Source organism: Drosophila ficusphila, unplaced genomic scaffold, assembly GCF_018152265.1.
Source record: "Drosophila ficusphila isolate 14025-0441.05 unplaced genomic scaffold, ASM1815226v1 contig_791, whole genome shotgun sequence".
Classification (NCBI taxonomy): Eukaryota; Metazoa; Arthropoda; class Insecta; order Diptera; family Drosophilidae; genus Drosophila; species Drosophila ficusphila.
Window position 1 is genome coordinate 5,496,947 of NW_025064737.1, and position 18,382 is coordinate 5,515,328.

The following is an 18,382-nucleotide window of genomic DNA, read 5'->3' on the forward strand; positions in this document are numbered from 1 at the left end:
ATGACTTAGAAAAGGGAAACCCTGATTGACAAGAAATCACTCAAGAGGTTCTTGTCAACTCCAAATACGGCTTCTTGTAGGACAGCCAACGTTCCGAAGACTGGCTGATATCAATCAAAAGGCCAAGTTCAGGTGTAATTCCAACTGCGTCTTTTTGAACGGCTGCTCGGAGTTATGGTGCACATTACACACATTAACAAGATCGTTTTCTCTCGTAATTGTTGTTGCTGCAATTAGCGTTGGTAGCACTTGATTTATGCAGGTGCCATGCAAAGTGGCAGCAGCTTCCAAGTATAGACAATGCCGCTGCTCGCAATTTATATCGGCACTCGATCCGCCGGCGATCCGTACTCGCCATATAAAAGCCGGCCTAGGGCATTGCCAACCGAGTCAGTCCCGCCGTGGAATCAGTCGAGCACGGACTCAAAGGGATCGGTATACAGTTCGCTAAGATGCGTGCCACAGTGGTGAGTCGATTAAGAAACATTCTAGAAAAATGTAATTAAAAAGCTATGAATTTGAACCCAATTGAAAAAGAAAGACATTTCTGTAAATATTTAAAAGTTTGGTGCATCTCCTAAAAACAGAAATATTGTCCTAAAGCGATAATATGTTTTGCTCACACAAAAATACCATGATTAAATAAATTAGCTGATGTTTTTTTTTTAAAAAAGAAAGAAGATCTTAAGAAGTATTACTAAAACTGGTAATAGTTCTTGCAAAAAAATAAATTCAGCTATCGCATAAAAAAAAACATATTTCCTTCACTTAAAAATAAGTTCAAAAATCCTGATAAAAGTGTTATATTTAATGTTGTATTTTTATTTATAGTACCAAATGTAAGTAAAACCTTAAGAGAATCATAGACACTGTAATTAATGCTTCATTTATTTTCCAGTTTCTTTTACTAAGCATTTTGGCCTTGACTTACTGGGAGAAGACCACGGCTCATGTGGTGCCCTTGCCAGTGATTTCATCTGGGACCCTTTTACTATCTCCTCCTGGACCTGTTGTCTTGCTGGTGCAACCACCTCCACCGCCACCACCAGAGGATGATGGCTTATACAAGCCGCCTGCAAGCGGTGAAGATGGCTTGTGGAAACCACAACCTGGACTGGAGGGAGAGTACACCGAGCCTCAGTTGAGCCAGGATGGCAGTGGCAGTGTCAGTAGCGATGGAAGTGGTTCTGAAGCTGCGCTGAGCTCCGACGCCGCAGGATCTGTGGATGCCCAACCTGCACCAGCTGCTCCGGCTGCTCCAGCAGCTCCGGCAGAACCTGGAGTTGCTGGAGGAGCAGGCGAGGCCGGAAAGGCGGGACAGGCTGGAGGTGTCCTCGGCGGAGCGGGAGGAGCAGGCGGAGCTGGAGGTGGTGGCAGTGCCGGCGGCGGAGGCGGTGGCGGAGGTGGTGGCGGCGGAGGAACACTCACTTCAGGTCAGAGTGGCGATAGTGGCCAACCTGGAGCACCGAGTCCGGCGGGACCTCAACCCGATGGTGAGGATGGAGCCGATGGAGCTGATGGACCCGACGGTCCGGATGGTTCGAAGGGCGGAAAGGGTGGAAAGGGCGGCAAGGGAGCACGTAATGGAGCGGGAGGTGGAGGAGGCGCTGGAGGAGCTGCTCCCCAACCGCCACCAGCTGCGATTTCCAACCCAGCCGTATTGGTTCCCGCTCCCGTGTGGCAAGTTCAAGAAACCAGTTGAATATGATGTGAGTAAAAGTACCATATATGGTATCTAAATATAATCCTATCCATATCAATTTTTATTTACAGTCGCTTTGTGTAGATGTCCACCGTTTTGCCAATTACCCCTTCCCCATTTTGTTAGCCCTCTAAGTAAGTTTTAAAACTAGTCAATGTTTTTGGAGCTCACTTTTACCCTAAGCTAAAGCAAGCGAATATTAAAATTCGATTACCCTATATGTTACCAAGCCTTTTTATTGATTAGCATACTCGTATGGTAGGGAAAGGTCAACTGTTTGCCAGATAAGCGAACTCCCTTAATATGTTTGCCTAATGGAAATGGGTCAGGCTTTTATCCAGAGTGTTCTATATTTAAACTGAATACAGAATAAAACAACATCGGCATCCAATTAGAAGCCGTGTTGTACAAAAGCTCCGACAGCAGCTTTCAAATGTCAGGCTTAGAAGCGCATAAATTATGCCCAAAAGTAGGCAGTGCCATTTACATATGCTTTTCCGTAGTCGTTTTTCCAGGGAAAAATGCTAATTGCATGCCAATCAGTTTGTGGAAAACGCACAAAGTGTATTTCGGTACTAAGTACATATGTCGAATTGATACACCATTTACATTGTGTCGTGTGTGGGTTGAAAAGGTCAAAGCCTGAGGAAAGCGAGCTTACCACTTTCAAACGCTTTCCACTCAGCTGATTTTGCTGCCTTCAGTTCGAATTCAGTTTTCCACACACACACTTTCCTCATCTCATCTCCGTCGGAGCAAAGTGCTCCTTATTACTTCGTTTTTCCCGCTTTCGTGTGGCTTACTTTGTTGCACAAATTGCGCGAATTGCTGAAAATCGAATTTCCAGCGCTGCACTATCTGCCTTGCAACAATGATTCTGGCTCTGCCGTGTGTGCCTGCAGTATTTGCGGAGATGTCTTCCAAACGACTCACAAAGTGGATGAGTTCTTTATCGCAGATGTGACAAAGTATCGGCAAGCACTTATCCTCGATGCCCCTTTTCGCGGATTAAAGTGGATTGCTTAGAAATTGGGTTAAACTCTCACAAACCTGCTACAAAGTTTTTAAGTTTTAATGTTAAATGAACTCTACATTCGTGGAAAGTTTATTCAGAAAAAGTGAGGAAAATTTTCAATTTTTACAAATATGAATTTGAAATTTTATAATCAAACAAATCTCTAAAACTTCTACGTTTTATTACATATTTATTAAGACCTGGGCTTTTCGATTTGTAAATTCTAGCTTTCGGGTCCAAATGATCGGATTAGGTAGTAGCTAACATTATCAATTTATTTAAAACATTAAAACAGAAATCAGAGAAAGTCAATAAATATAACAAACGAATAAACAGATTTATTACTTGTCAGTTTCTTAACTTTTCCTACGCTTTAAAAATTCATAAAATTGTATAAACACTTAAGAATTATTTGTGCCCTTTTTTTCCTTTCCTTTAGAATATTAATAATGTATGGCACCTTTCCCATCCGGGCAGCAATTTGTTTCTTTACAACAATTACCAATATATTTCGGCACTCCTGCTATTGCAACATGTATTCAAATCAGATCAATTAGGCCATAAATTAACGCCTCAACCATAAATTAAACTGATGCAAAAGTTAAAAGCCATTTGACCAAAGATATGCAAAATACACCTCATGCAACGCCCACCGTAAAATAAAGCAAAATAAACCAAAATTGAGACAAGAGCGGAAAAGCGTCAGAATGGCAGGGCCCGAAATCGCTTATGGATTGTGTTGGCTCAGAGTTTGTTTACCCAACGGCTTTGGCTCTGTGTGGCTGTGAAATCCGGGCCCTGGGCGCAGGGCCAAATGCCAGACGACGGCTGAGTGGACTGGCCACAACAGTTCTGGCCAAAACCGCAGTGGGCCTCAATTGGTTAACCAACTGGTGGGCATGCAAATGTAATTCCTCAATCCGAATGAAATTTTTGAAAGCACGGAATGAGAAGTGAGTCAAATCAACGCCGGCACTTGCAATAATATTATTTGCCCAAAATTAGTTTGGCCAGAGCTACAACTATAGCTAAAGCTAAAGCTAGAGCTAGAGTTGTTGCACATTCACTTTTGGCTGGAATCGACCACGCCCCAACACTTGTGGTCCGAAAAGGGGGCTCGATTGGTGGGGCTACCGTTTTCCGTTGGGTGCCAAATATTCTGAACCGCTGACAAACAATCGCATGGGGCGGCGAGCAATTCGAACAATTTCGGCTTTTATGTGCTGGCCGGCCAGCGTGTAATTAAATTAACCGGCGGGTCAGTAACCGGATCGCAGTGGCCTAATGTCCGAGCCCCACCTGTCCCGAAGGTCGAGTAATTTTAAAAGCGATTTCACTTATTGCCACTTCCAGCCGACAATTGGTCGTAAATCGAAATGCCAATGCATGCTTAATTAAATGGCAAGCGACCCATCCCCCAATCCCATCCCGAAATTTACGATAAGTCGAGCGGGCCAGGCCAAGCCTTCTTGTTTATGCGTGGCAAATGGAAAACGGAAAGTGGAAAATGGTAAATGGAAAATCGCTGCCACCCACTTTCGTCCGCCCAGTGACCTTTGCGTGCCGGCCGGCGGGTTGTTAATTTTTAATTAGCTGTCGTGGCCTGGCAACTTAATAAACAGGGCCCCCAAACCAAGAGGCTCAAGGTCGCCGATTGGGCCCAAAGGTTGCACTTGAATTTATGGCCCAGAGGCATTTTATATCCTTCGAAGGGCAGCGGAGGGGTGCACATTCAATTCCGACTTGACAAATGCCGGCAATCTATTTGCTCAAATTGTTTGCCCAGCTTCGGTATGCGAATAGTTCGAGTCACCCGAAGTCGAGTGAGTGACACATTCCCCGGCACAAGACACACAATTTTGCAGGCGGCCGGGCAAAAAATACAAGACTCATACCGCATTGATTGATTGTTTGTTCGCTCTCAGTGTCGTGCCACATGCAGCAATCCTCTGATGGGTGTGTTGCCACGCCCCCGAAGCACACCACCCACTGCCCCCCACTGGCGGCATTTCCACACAGCTCACACACTCAGAGGGAGGTACATGTGTGGGTATGCAAATTTCAATCGTTGCATTGCAAATATTTATGTTCCTTTCAATGCAGTCACTGTGGTTTCAAAACGAGGCTGGTGGCTCAGGAGCTTTGTCCCGGGTGGTGCCACAGTTGACCTGTGACCTGTGAGTGGGAAATATGCGCCGGAGTCCAAAGGAAATGGAACTTCCCGCAGACACCGACGAACCTCATAACAGGATGCCATTTTAATTAATATGACAAAACAAAGGAGCAGCATAGAAAAGCGGTTTAAAGATAAAACGAATGCGGGTGGACAAATTAAACTTATGCATGCACAAAGTGCAGTCAATACATTTGTTAGTAAAACAAACAATGGGACGGGCATCTACGATATTTTTTAATGAACAACATTTAAAAATAAATATTTAAATTAAATATACTCAGGGCATTTAGTAACCTTTAATTAAAGAAATGTTCTCGTAAACATATACAAAGCTGGGAATTTTATTAAAATGTATTTTTTCATCAGAACATTGTGGGTTTATTATGACATGAAGTTTAAATTTCTCTGACAAAAAATTTCCTAGAATTGAAGTTTAATTCAATATTATGAATCTCATCAAATAATAAATGTTAATACCATGTTTTTATTTTGATGTACAATTAAAATTCACCTGTTTTTTGAATGATTTGAATTCTGTTTAAAATTTATTAAAGTGTTTATGTTAAAACTAAGTAAGCTTAGAAACTTTTAAAATGTTTTTTATCCTGTTTTCGCTGTAATTTAGTAAATTACAAATGACACGCCTGCATTGAATAACTTGTTTAATTCTTTTTATATATTTACCATTTTACGTTTTCATTAAAAGTAAATTTATAGTGGAAATAAAAGTAATTCTTATACCCCAAAAAGTACCACTCCCACTTCCAAACACTCGAAAATGTGATCAAATACATTTTTGCAGTTTATTTGTCTGTTTGCAGTTTCATATAAAATATAGATTTATATCTGGTCAGATACATAAAGATTACAACAGTTATTTACAACATACTCGTACAGCGTTTCTCAATCGATTGACAGAATGGAAAAACAGGAGGAAAAAGAAGGAGAAAGGCTTGGATATAGAGATGTAGTTGGGTATGTGTGTGCTGTGACTTGATGTAAATCCAAATCGAAACCCAGCGGGCAAGGAAGCTGTCCTTCGGGCCAACTTCAATCTCCCGTGTGCAGTCGCTTTCAGTTTTCCGTGTGTTCGGTGGCTTGTGCGTGTGTGTGTGTTTCTCAGATAGTGAAGGATAGTTACAGTGATGGGACAGATAAACAGATATATAGTACAGATACAGATACAGAGATACAGATAGATTGGACAGATGGGAGGGCAGCTGTAAGGTCACGCTGGCATTATTACGCATACGCAACGTTGGCTTCGGTAGTCGGTTAGAGTGATTACGTAGAGATGCTCGTCGTCGATCGGAATGGAGTGGTCCTCTTCTCATGGGATCCAAGTCCACCTAATCCACCTTAGTAGTGGTCGTAGTGCGCGTGGTACTGTCCATCGTCCTCGTGTCCATTGCCACCGTAGTAGCCACCATGACTGACCGGAGTTCCGTGTCCGGCGGCAGCCACGGCGCTCAGATGCGCGGCACGGGCATGCTGCACCTCGGCGGGCTCCACGGGCACTCCGTTGTGGATTACCGGGATGTGGATGGGTCCCTTGTGCGCGTATCCAGTGGCGTATCCAATGTGGCTGCTGCTATGGCTGCTGCTGCTGCCCGACTCCCAGCGGCCGTCGTAGCGACCATCGTCCCAGGATCCGTGGGAGGCTCCTCCGTGAGCGGAGGCCTGCGAGAGGGCGGCATAGTGGGCGGCCTTGGCGTGCTGCACCTCGGGCGTATCAACGGGCACTCCGTTGTGGATCACGGGCACGTGGTAGCCACCGTGGCTGATCGGGGCGACGGGGTGTCCGGTGCGGGCGGCGGCATGAGCGGCAAAGTGGGCGGCCTTGGCGTGCTGCACTTCCGGTGTCTCAACTGGGGCTCCATGGGCGTGGGCCACATGACCCAAGGCCTTGGCGTGGGCGGCATAATGCTCGGCCTTGGCGGCCTGCACATCGGGCGTGTCAACGGGCACTCCACCGTGGGTCAGCGGCACATGGGCGGCCTGTCCGTATCCCCAACCCCCTCCGTAGATCGATCGCTTGTACAGGTGGTGACCACCGGCGTTGTGGGCGGCAGCTGCGTGGGCGGCGGCATGGGCGGCCTTGGCATGCTGCACCTCGGGAGTATCGACTGGCACTCCTCCGTGGGTCAGCACCGGGATGTGGATGGGTCCGTGGGCATGGGCGTAGGGAACATAGGCGCCATGCGAGTGGGCGGCAGCGTAGACGGGGGCGGCGTGGGCGTGGGGAGCCTGTGGCAGGTTGGTGCCCACGGCATTGAAGCCATGGTGCGGATCAGCGGTGTAGGACACCGACTGCACGTGGCCATGGCCATCGACGTAGGAGTAGGAGCCGTGCGTGGTGCCATCGTGACCGCGCGTCTCGTGCTTCTGTGAGTTGGGGTCGGCGTATCCGTACGAGTAGGTGTGGCTGTGCGGGTCCAGGTGCTGGTACTGTGTGGAGACGGCTCCGTGCCACCCGGCGGACACCGTCGAGACCAGCAGAGCTGCGGCAATAAACTGAGCAGAGAAAGAAATATATTTTGGTATAATTCCACTTAATATAAAAACACAAAGAAACATAACATACAGAACAAAAAGATTTGAAAAGATTGTATAATGTTTGAAAGTGATGCATAAATTTAAATCGAATTCATTGTGTAATATTTCTACAATCGCTTTACTTAAAAGTTGTTTGAATTTATGGCTTTAATTACAATTAATCTTCAAGCTAAACTAAACGTTGCTAAGTACTTCTGATCACGAAATTCAGTTTGTTGTATAAATATAAAATATAAAATCAAATATTTATTTGAATTCATGTTCGCTTTAAATGTTATTGCCGATAAAATTTTTCCGTTAGCTTAACTCAAAGTAATTAAAACCGCGCCTAACATGAAAGGAAATCAGCTTCAAGGCATTTAATTGTACTTAATTTTTATAATATCTTGTGAAATAGTGCAGTAAAACCTCAGAAAAAAACATGCTTCTTTAAATAGTTGCATGCAATAAGATACATTTTCAAATACGTATATCAGATGGCAAAGGTGTGTTTATACTTTGTCGTTCACTTTTTTTGCAGTGAAGAAAAGGTGAGTTGTGGGATTATGCCACTGTACAGTAATTACTCTTGCGGTGGCCACCGCCCAAAATCTTTAATCGCAGGTGTCACTCAGTGGGAGCTTATAAGCCGCCTCTGCTAACCTAATTACAGGCTTTGCTTTTCTTGCGCTTGCGCCAACGTTTTCCTCTCGCTTTTCTTTGGCCCACAAAAACTGAATCACCAAAACACACGCCCATCTCTCCGCTTTTCCTCTGGATTCGCCTTTCCAGCGATGGATTCGCTTTTCCAGCGCTGCGAAGCGCAACCGTTTGATTCGATTCGAGATACTCGTTCGGCCGATTCGCAGATATTACCGCATGCGGTGCTATTATGTATGTACCACATTATGTGTCAGCAGGTGAGTGGTGCAGTGGGGCAGCGGGGCAGATGGCGGTGGAAAAACGGTTAAATAAACTGTCCGACATGCAACATGTCAACGGCTTATCAACGGGATTTCGCACACAGTGTTCGATGGCAGCTGATGGTTTTCTGGGTGGTTTGCTTAGCTGACGGGCCAGCGTAATTGACTCTCGGATGGAACTGAAGGATTTATGCACATCGGTTGTAGGACAGGCGGCGTTTAATTTGAACGGAAGCGGAATTTAAATGAATCGAATTGAATTCGCAGAAGTGATAGAAGCTTAATTAGAAAATAATTGAGACACGCCAGTTGAACAGAATGCCAAGAATGCATTCATGTTTGATGTCATGTCACTGACAAAGTTGATCTTGCTGCTCAAAATAAGGAGAATTGTTTTACTAAGACTTATTAATAACAATCTTTTTCTGCTCTCTAATTAAATTGTAAATCATTAAGGTCAGCATCAAACATTTAGTTAGAAAGAAAATTATTTTAATTTTTATTAATTAAGAAAACTATTAAATGATAGAATCTTACACTTCCTAATCTGTTAAGCCACATTTATTCGAGTAAAAAATAAAGTATTAACATTTATTTGGGAGTCTAAACTACAAGATCGTTAAAACTGTTGACCCAAATAAACTTGGGTATAAAAATCATTAATCTGAATTTAACTTTTAACCGCTATGTAACACCACAAAAATCAAACACTAAAAACCTAACCCAGTAATCCTTTAAGCCTTGAGATTATCTACACTCAGTCACTGTTTCTTGTTCAATGAATAATCCTTTTGCTCGGCGTTATCCTCCCGATCTTCTGGCGAGTACTTACGAATGGCTTCATTGTTACTTAGATCACACGATTAAGCTTCGAGAAAGGAGTGGCAGGGACACACTGGGTGGGGATGAGCGGGAAACTAACTACACACGACTCGACACAGGCACTGGTCGCTGGACGCTGGACGCTGGACGCTGGTTGAACCTCCTAGAACTCGACTAGGACTGTTAACGAACTGTGCTGACTGCTGGCTGGCGGCCCTAATATATACCGCCCGAGACTGGCGATTTCAGCTGGAGACTGGGGAGCAGAGACACCGCAGCCTCGGGAGACTCGGGCTGAGACGCCGGCGCAGGCGCAACATTGGTAACAACAGTAACAGCAGTAAAACAGCAACAAAGCGGCAGCAAAACACCAGCAACACCAGCAACAGCAACAACAAAACACCAGCAATATCGGCCATAAAACAAAGCCAACGAGAGCAAGAGCAGAACAATGCGGTACCAGAGTAATCGAATTACCACTTTAATCGGGCCTCGAAGCGGGTTTTAGCCAAAGCCGAAGTGGCTATCGAAGCCGCAGCCGAAGAATATGTATCAATCGCAGCGGTAGGAGAGCAGTGCAGCATGTTGCTGGTTGCCAGTTGCTGCTTACTGGTTGCTAGTTGCTAGTTGCTGTTGCTGTTGCTGTTGCACTAGCAACATGTTGCTCGTGCGTTTTCTTCGCTGCGTTTGTCACGGCGAAAAGCAGCTGCCATGACCTTGCTTTCAACGTGATTTAATTGCCGGTTTGGCTGTTAACTTGCCAATTGATGGCTTTTATATATAGTTTTTGGGGGGACCACCTCTTTAGCTTCCGCACTGTCAACAATTAGCACTCATTATTTGGCCACGGGATTAGAGCGATCTTATCGCTCGGTGCCTTTCAAAAAACGCCCAAGAGACCCGCCTCAAAGCTGGTCGGCGATCAAATTAAAAAATTCTTACCCACCGCTTGCAACATGCCCCAACGGGGGCCATAACGAAATGTGAGCTGGCCAATTTCTGGGCGTTTGCCTCTTTAATCATTGAACTGCATCGGAAAACGAAACGAAAAGTTTGCAAATTAAAAATAAAAACAAGAGCACGGCCCAAAGAAGCCAGCGGAAAACAAAAGACAGAAAAATGGCTTTTCAATCCACTTTTGGCCACTGACGCTGCTGCTGCTATTGCTGTTGCCACATGTTGCAGCATTTCTTTGCAGTCCGCTAATCTAGATGTTGCACTCACAATGGCACTCGGAAAAATAGTCATTTAAATAGCAAGTCTTCTATCTAGTAATCAAATTATTGTGTTAAAATTCTGTCATTGAATCTTAAGTCTTAAATTAAATTGGTTAATAACCTTTTAAATGTTTTAAATATTATTAGAGCAAAAGAGTTCTTTAAACTTGTAAAAGCTTCTAACCTGCATCTTAAATAGGGTAGCTAAGTATTTCTTTAAATACTGTTTGCATTGAATTAAACCTTTTTCATGTTATTTTTAAATTTTCTTTTTTATGACTGTGCATTGCATAATGGATTGCCTTCGTGATTTGGAAGTTTTTGGTAATTTTTGGGCAGTTTTTTCCCCAAGTGCATTATCGAGCCTCCGTGGTCCGCTGTAATATAATGAGTGCTTGCACTCTGACTGAATTCGATTATTTGCATTCGATAAGCGCCATCGGGAGAGCGGGTGGCTCTATACCACTGGCAGCACACTCCATATTCTTTTAACCGTATCGGCAACTTAATTTGTTTGCCTTCGCCTGCCGCCAATTTAATTTGAATAAACCAAATGCAAACTGCTCTTTTGAACTCGCATGCGAGTTTTGCGCGGGCGGGCGATCGTTTTGGGGCGTGTTTTTTGCATTTTTTCAGTATGCGCAACATTATAAATTATATTCCCGGTGCCACTTTTGTTTTCATTTTATTAGCTCGGCCCACTGTCGACAGCTGTGGGCTGGCTGACTTTCTGACTATCCGACTAGCTGACTAGCTGACTTTCCGACTGGCTGACTAGCTCAAGTGCAATCCACACATTTGTGAATTGTCGAGGCTCCCACCTTCAGCCAGTTCCAACCCAATCCAGCTCCATTTGCGAGCGTAATTATTGTCTTGGCTTTCCATCTGAGCTCTACGCGCTGGGGTGTCGGGCATATAAATTCTGATTGCTATCTGGGCGAAAATTAACTAATTACCTGGTAATAACATGTATTATGCAATCAGAATCAATTTATCTAAATGCATTTCTAATACTAAGCGGCAAGACTTGAGTGTATTTTATGAAGTACACATATTTCTTTAAGCGCCATTTAGCACATCAAATTTATGTGGTAGGAAATCCAATCAACAAATAATAAAAAGCTAACTAAGCCTTTATTCTTCAACTGCTCTAATAAAAACATGCAAAGTTATGTAAAGCAATTGCTTTAGATTTTTTTTTTGCGGTGAATTTAGGCGTTAAAAATGGTAACAAACAAAATAAATATTTATTTTTCCAGAGATTCGGTCAAAAATAATTTTCAGTGATGGCCTTTTCGAGCTTACTCATTGTTTGTTTAGCACGTTCCAATGTCAAACTGTCTTTCCGCAAAACAGTTACAAAAGAAACATTGCAGAGCCGCCCAGAATTCTTTGTTTTTGCACTTCATAGTTGATTTTTAGGTTCGTAGATGCAGAGAATGTCTAACAATGCAGGCTGCAAAAAATTATCTCAAGTGGGAGTAACCTGGACAGAACCTCCTTCGTTTGTTGTCTTTACTTGTTGCCTTTCGATGTGTTTGCATATATGCATGCAAATCGAGCCTGGATGCAAGACCGCAAAGATATTTTTCGATAAATTGCCTTGTCGATTTCAGCTTTTATTTAATTGCTGTAATTTACGCTTATGGGCAGGAAAAGAACATTTGCATCTGCAGAAAATTATTCGCGTGGGCAGGTGTTTCCTCTGCAGTCGTTTGTGTTTTCATTGCGATTGAATATATAAACATGGCTAAATCATGTTCAATTGATTGAACTAGCTGTTAAACAACATAATTAAGATGAATAGCGGGTGGTGGTCGCTATTCCGACGGTTCGCCACTTGCAACCCAGCAAGCCATTAGGCAAATGAAGCGTGGTCTGCTTCTAGCGACAGCAATTAATTGTAATTAATATTTTAAATTCTGCCCGCAAGACAATAAAATTCTGCATGGCGTGACGCAACTGAAACTGGCTTAGCCAATAGCAATTGCAATCGGAATTAGCATGGCAACACCATCGACGATGCCTTCTAACCTGGTCACGCATCACTGAGCCAGAAGACAGTGGATCTGTGGATCGAAATAGTTGATGAGCCAACTGTTACCATTAATAGTTACCTAGAAATATTAAGAAGTGTACACAAAATGTACCAGAAAATAACATTTATAAAGAGAGTAAGTAGTGAAGTTTAGTGGATGTATTAAATAATAACAAAACAGAAAATAAGAAATATTGTATTTAACCAACATTAAAGAGAAATATTAATGAATATATTATCTATCAAACAATACAATCTTTAAACGAACTCCAACTAGCCGTTTCTTACGAATTGTACATATAAGTTATAATAACCTAATATGTTTCGGTTAAAAGTAGTTAATCCATTCCATATGTGTATATTTATAAAATATTTTATGTGTCAATTTAACAAATAGTATTCTTTTTTTCTTTTTAAGAAAGATCTTTGAACCACTACATTCCGGAAACAAGATGTTTTGATAAGTAATTCTCTCCCAAACTCGTCCCACCGTGCTCTTTTGGCATTGAAATTCTTCAGTCAGTTGGCTTGGCTATGACTGCTGGCCATTCAGACGGTCTGCCCTGCTTTGCCCAGCGGAGCAGTGAAGCGTTGAGTGACTTTTGGCCAAGCGGATGCAATCGGCGCGCTCGCGGGTGTAAGTGCCCTCTTGGGAACGGCTAATTGAAGGCATTTGCAAAACCAATAGCATTTGTCGATTTCATTCTTCGCCTCGATTTCGTGTTTTTTGTTCTTACACAAATTGTTGCTTCGAATATTTGCGGTGAATTAAAAATGTTAATTGCTTGGCGAGTTGTTGCCCATAAGACAAATAAGTTTATGGTGCGAGAAGCAAGAATTTCTTGGCTGCAGGGTGTTATTATTTTATCTCATGATGTCTTTTAAAAGGTACAAGGTTAATCGAACGTGAATTAAGTTTTTAAGTTTTTATTATCCACTAAATGCCTAAATTTAGAACCGCAATTATTTCCCATAAGAAACGAGAAAACACCCTGTTCAACGCCATTCAAAAATTAATTCAACGTGTTTGCACGCTGCAAAGCTAAAATAAATCATTAAAATTTATGAATTTAATTGGCTTCAATTATTGCTACAGATAAAATGTAAAGCTAACTGCAACAGTTATAATCGAATCCGATGGAATCGCTGGCCATGATCAGGCAGTTATTCTCTTTGGGATTTTGCTTCGGATCGTGTTGAGTGGTCGCGGACATTCAATTCAATTTGGTTTCATGAACAGGGGCCACCCTAACGTGGAATTACGAAAATTACAAGCAGGGACTTTGGCCAACATATTATTAGGGTGTAGCTGACGAATGAGCCGGGCCAAGGGGCCTCGCAAAGAAGGCGGTTCACTGCATCTATAAGTATCTTATCTTTACTGTACACGTACAAAAAATCTAGATGTTAAACATGTGCTAATCGGAAATCCAAATGTTGAAGGAGTACAATTTTGAGTTCTTGAATTTTTAAGAATATCATGCAAGATTTTAAATTAGTTATAAATAATACATTCAAAACTTAATCAATATTATACTTTATTATCCTACTAGATATCTTTATTACTCGAAAATTAAATAGGGCTTTATTTATTATTATTTATTTATGGTAATACACAAATTGTAATTACTGTAGCTTGCTTATTGTATTTTCCTTTAAAAGAATTTTTCTGTGTGCATCTGTATTCAAAGCTGGCATTTGTCACATGGGCCAAGCTTATTGGCAGAATGCTGGTGGGGTTAACATAACCAAGAGTTGCGGGCGTTGCTGGCGGGAAAATTAAATTGCAAATTTCTTAGTTGATTGATTGGAAACGGGCAGAGACTGAGTTTAGCTTTGGGATGCCGCATGAGCTGCTGGGTGCAGTTCAACAGATTCATTCCCAGATGGCCGGCGTGTGGGAGGGTTCTCGGCGGTATCGGACCGCGATCTAATGGCCCAGTTCGAAACTGGCCAAAAGCACAGCGTGGCAGGCATCCAGCCATAAGCAATTCGACACGCCACAAACGGGTTTCTGTTCACTTGCAACATCTGGGCCAGCAGCGAGTGGTTGGTTCACCAGCTGGGCGCCAGGTTGGAGACCTCCCTCACCCTCCCAGTTCCCCTCTTCCTCCCGCCACAAGAAGCCACTCCCACACACACAGGCACCTTCGTTGGATTCCTGCAGTTGACATACACACGTGTCCTGGCCAAAATGTCGCACAATCACGAATGGCCCGGCGATTTAATATTTCCATTTGCTAACAACGCAAATCCGCCGCATGACAGTCATCGTCATTCGGCAATCTCGCGACCCCCTGACCATAAAATGTGCCCAAGCGAATGGGCCACAAATATTTTGGAGGCGCACCCGCCAAAAAAAAAAGACTAAAAACAGCAGCGTGAGGTATGAAAATCCGCAGCTAACCCACATGCATAAAACGAGACCTTAAAACTCCAAACTGACCACCCAGAAACCAGGGAACGGGCAACGTGCGGTGTCAGTCGGGTGAAAATAAAGTTGGCCAACAAAGTAAACAACGCGGATGGAGCGTAACGAGGGGCCATAAAAGCTTAGAGAACGCTGCACGCTGATGTCTATTTTATTTTGTCAAAAAAGTCGTAAAGAGTTCCGGAAAACTTCGAGATGGACCTGAGGAAATACCAAAGGTGAGAGAGGATAACAGGACGCAATTTATCGCTCCTTTGTCGAGAGCATAACAATTTCAAGCTAACATCAAGCCAGGATTAGAAGCCACCACGCACTTCGGGTCCTGTCAAATCCCTATTTCTCAAATTGAGCCCATCTCCGGAGCAGGGGGCTCACGTGCCGAGACCCACGTATAGTGGCGCCTCCATTATTCATAGTCCACTTATGAAGGTCACGCCTGCGACGCCCACGAAATCCCCTCGAAAAAACGTTATTCAAATGTCAACCGCTGGCATTGTGTCCGCTCACCGCTCGCCGCTCCCCGATATTTTTGGGAAAAGCGAGCGAATCGGACTCAAGTGCGGCTCCCGGGGCTCTTATCCATCTGTCAAATCGCATATCTGACAGCCGTCTCACTTTCAAATCCACGGAATGATTGGGGCTTTCGGGGAGATGTCAACCGACCCACAAAGTAACAAAGGTCACGTTCGGTGTCGCTGGAGGATGAAGGCTTTCAATTGATGGATCGGCTGGGTGGTTTCAAGGCTAATTACTTGGGGGAGAGGAGGGGGAAAAGTGATATCCAAGCTGGCTCTGACATTCCCGTGAACTGCAGGCAACTTGAAGCCAGGTTCATGACAGCGAAAGGCACTAAAAACTAATTAGATGAGCGCGTAAGCGAAAGAACAAAGTGCAAAGTGAGCCACAAAGCGAGTCAGTTATCAAGGAAAACCGCAGAATGCCAGCCAGTTGGGTATCCCTATCACTTCCTTTTGATTTTATAGAGTGGAAAAAAATCAGCGGAAGGCCGCCACTTATCTACTGGCTAATTGCCCTTCTGGCAAAGTTCTGCTTACTTCCTTCTGTTCCTTCGCATCCTGCGAAAGTGCCAATGCCGGCCACTTAAAACTTTAACCACTGGCTAATTAGTGCTGCAAATCCTATTTGCATAATCCGCCGCAATCGATTAGCACAATCACAACCACAGCGTAAAAGTTGGCACACCAAGTGTGAAAGTCTGTCAGAAAAATTGCAGTGCAACTGCAATCAAAGCAAATCAATTGGAATTGAATTGAATTGATTCGAGCGGAGTGCAGCCCGCATTGCAACACGTTAACCACATTAGTGACAAGTGTGGCAAATTGCCGCCAACCACAGCAATTACTCGGCTCGGTGGCGCATGCGTGCTCGCACACCGCTGCGTATACGCAATCTCAGGGACATCGCCGAATAAAACCAGTCGCAGCCATGCAGTTTCCCGCCAAACGGGAATTCGTTTTGAAAGTCATTGCCATTGATAAAGTACAATGTCGAGGTGCGTGAAAATCGAACACGCGTCGCTTAGAAACAGCCTCGAATCGAATGCTTTTCGAACTGAATCGGCAGAGTTCATTGAAAAACTGTAACCCCAACCATTGATTGGTAATCAACAGTGGGAAAGTAACCATTCTTTGCCGAGATAGGGTTCAAGGATTTAGCCATAACTTACACTAATTTGATAAAATGTCCAACAAAAACCATTTTAATATTTATTACCTTCTATTACCTTGTATTCCGGCCGAAAGTCTAAGAAGCTAAGGCCCAACCTCCCTGAAGTTTTACTTTGTAACTTAAAGTAAATGTTTAGCAAATGAGAAAGTAACTAGAAGTAAGCACTCTTTTGATTCAATCCCCAATGTTGATTAAGTATAGAAAAGGGCATTTTGTAGTTAAAGAAAAAGTGGTAATTTCGATATATTTAATCAGAATTGAATTCATTTTTTTTTCGATTTTAATTATTCACTTGTTATGTTTTTATACAATTTTAATAAACAACACAAATACATACCTATTTTAAATCCTCAAAATATTCCTTCTAACAATAAACACTAGTCTTAGGCTACAAATGGATAAAGACGGCTAAAATACCGAGGCTTAACTATAATTAAAATACTAAAATCTCATCAGGGGACACAAATGAGCTTTACGCTTAATTGCAAACACTGATTGCCCAATTTCAGCTATCTCGCCAAATGCATTAACTAGCTTTAATTAATCGCAAGTCCTTTGAGCTGCATTTCTCTTTAGCTCGGAATTGGTTAAGCGATACATTTCCATATCAATTTCCTAAGCCCGGCTTGTTGCAATTTGGCCAACGACAGCAACAGCCACTCAGCGTCGGCATGCAAAACAATATAAAGCATATCGAATGCCAGACAGCAGCAGAAAAGCACCAGAAACTCGGCAACAGAGTAGCAAAGCAACAATGCAGCAGAGCAACAGAGCAACACCTTCGCGCATGCGCAACGCCGGCTGGAAACTGCAGACGCTGGCGGGTGGTCTGTCTGTCAGTGGAAACAACGGCAACTAAATAAAAATAAAGTACCCATGCTGCACAGAAAATAAACATCACTTCAAATTAAATATTAACCGCGCACTAAAACGTTTAGTTACCTTTTAAGATCTGATTTATGCCAAAGGAAGTGCATTCCATTTGGTGTTGGTTAAGACACACCATAAAATTAACACTTATCTGCTGGCTTAAGATTAAGATTTAATGTAAATATTCTTATTTTTATATACCTATTATTTATAATAAAAATTCCATATGGAATGCCGCCTTTAAGAATATATTTGCCAGTCCCTAAAAGTTTTGCAAAATATTATTAAAACTACTTTATTTATTCGTTTCTACAAAATTATTTATATAAATTATATTATATAATTATATTATATTAATTTTTTTTTTTCTTAAAAAAAAATTAGAAAAGTAATTCTTGGCTAAAGATGATTCACGAATTCTTTGGGCTTAAATGCTTGTTCAAAGGTTTAAAGCTGAGGCTTAACTTATTATACGAGAGAATTGATTTACACAACGTAATACTATTAACAAGTTAATGTAGGTATCAGGTAGATAGTTACCTAAGCGAATTAATGCTCTTGATAATCCTTATTTTTTTGTTTGTGTATCTACAAACTAGCGAACCGCTGTTGAGGCGCCGCAATAGTCGACGCCGGTAAAGTGCAAAGTCACGGATGAATGAGCCAGTCGGAGTTGGCTGGAACTTTGCTCCAGCGATTCGTTTTAATTGATTTTGTTTTGCTGCAGGAACTGGGCTCATAAAACGCACCGCCGCACACCCCACCTGAATCGTTGGATGCCAAAAAAAATAACAAAAAAAATCAGTGCTTGGCCAACTAATTTCGGCCAAACATGACCGGGCTGGCCAAGGAGTTGGCAAATATTTGCCGGCCAATTCCAGCGTCTCCTAATTGTGGGCACCCTCTCGCTTTTGTTGATATTGCCGATTCAGTTGTTCTTGTTGTTGCCGTTGTTTGCTGTTAT

At 42.8% G+C, this 18,382-nt stretch overlaps 2 protein-coding genes across 2 annotated transcripts; one reads left to right on the forward strand and one right to left on the reverse strand.

Moving 5' to 3' along the window:
• Positions 1-359: 359 nt before the first annotated feature.
• LOC108093289 (uncharacterized PE-PGRS family protein PE_PGRS20) lies at positions 360-1,922 on the forward strand. The gene is made up of 3 exons (XM_017193265.1): positions 360-467; positions 899-1,709; positions 1,774-1,922. The coding sequence occupies exons 1-2, from the start codon at positions 453-455 to the stop codon at positions 1,700-1,702; spliced, it is 819 nt and encodes a 272-aa protein (XP_017048754.1). The 5' UTR covers positions 360-452; the 3' UTR covers positions 1,703-1,709; positions 1,774-1,922.
• A 3,750-nt stretch (positions 1,923-5,672) lies between these two features.
• LOC108093359 (pupal cuticle protein) lies at positions 5,673-9,364 on the reverse strand. The gene is made up of 2 exons (XM_017193376.1): positions 9,184-9,364; positions 5,673-7,407 (listed from the first exon to the last, which is right to left on the reverse strand). Exons 1-2 carry the CDS (start codon positions 9,193-9,195, stop codon positions 6,253-6,255), a joined length of 1,167 nt encoding a protein of 388 aa, XP_017048865.1. The 5' UTR covers positions 9,196-9,364; the 3' UTR covers positions 5,673-6,252.
• Positions 9,365-18,382: the final 9,018 nt, after the last annotated feature.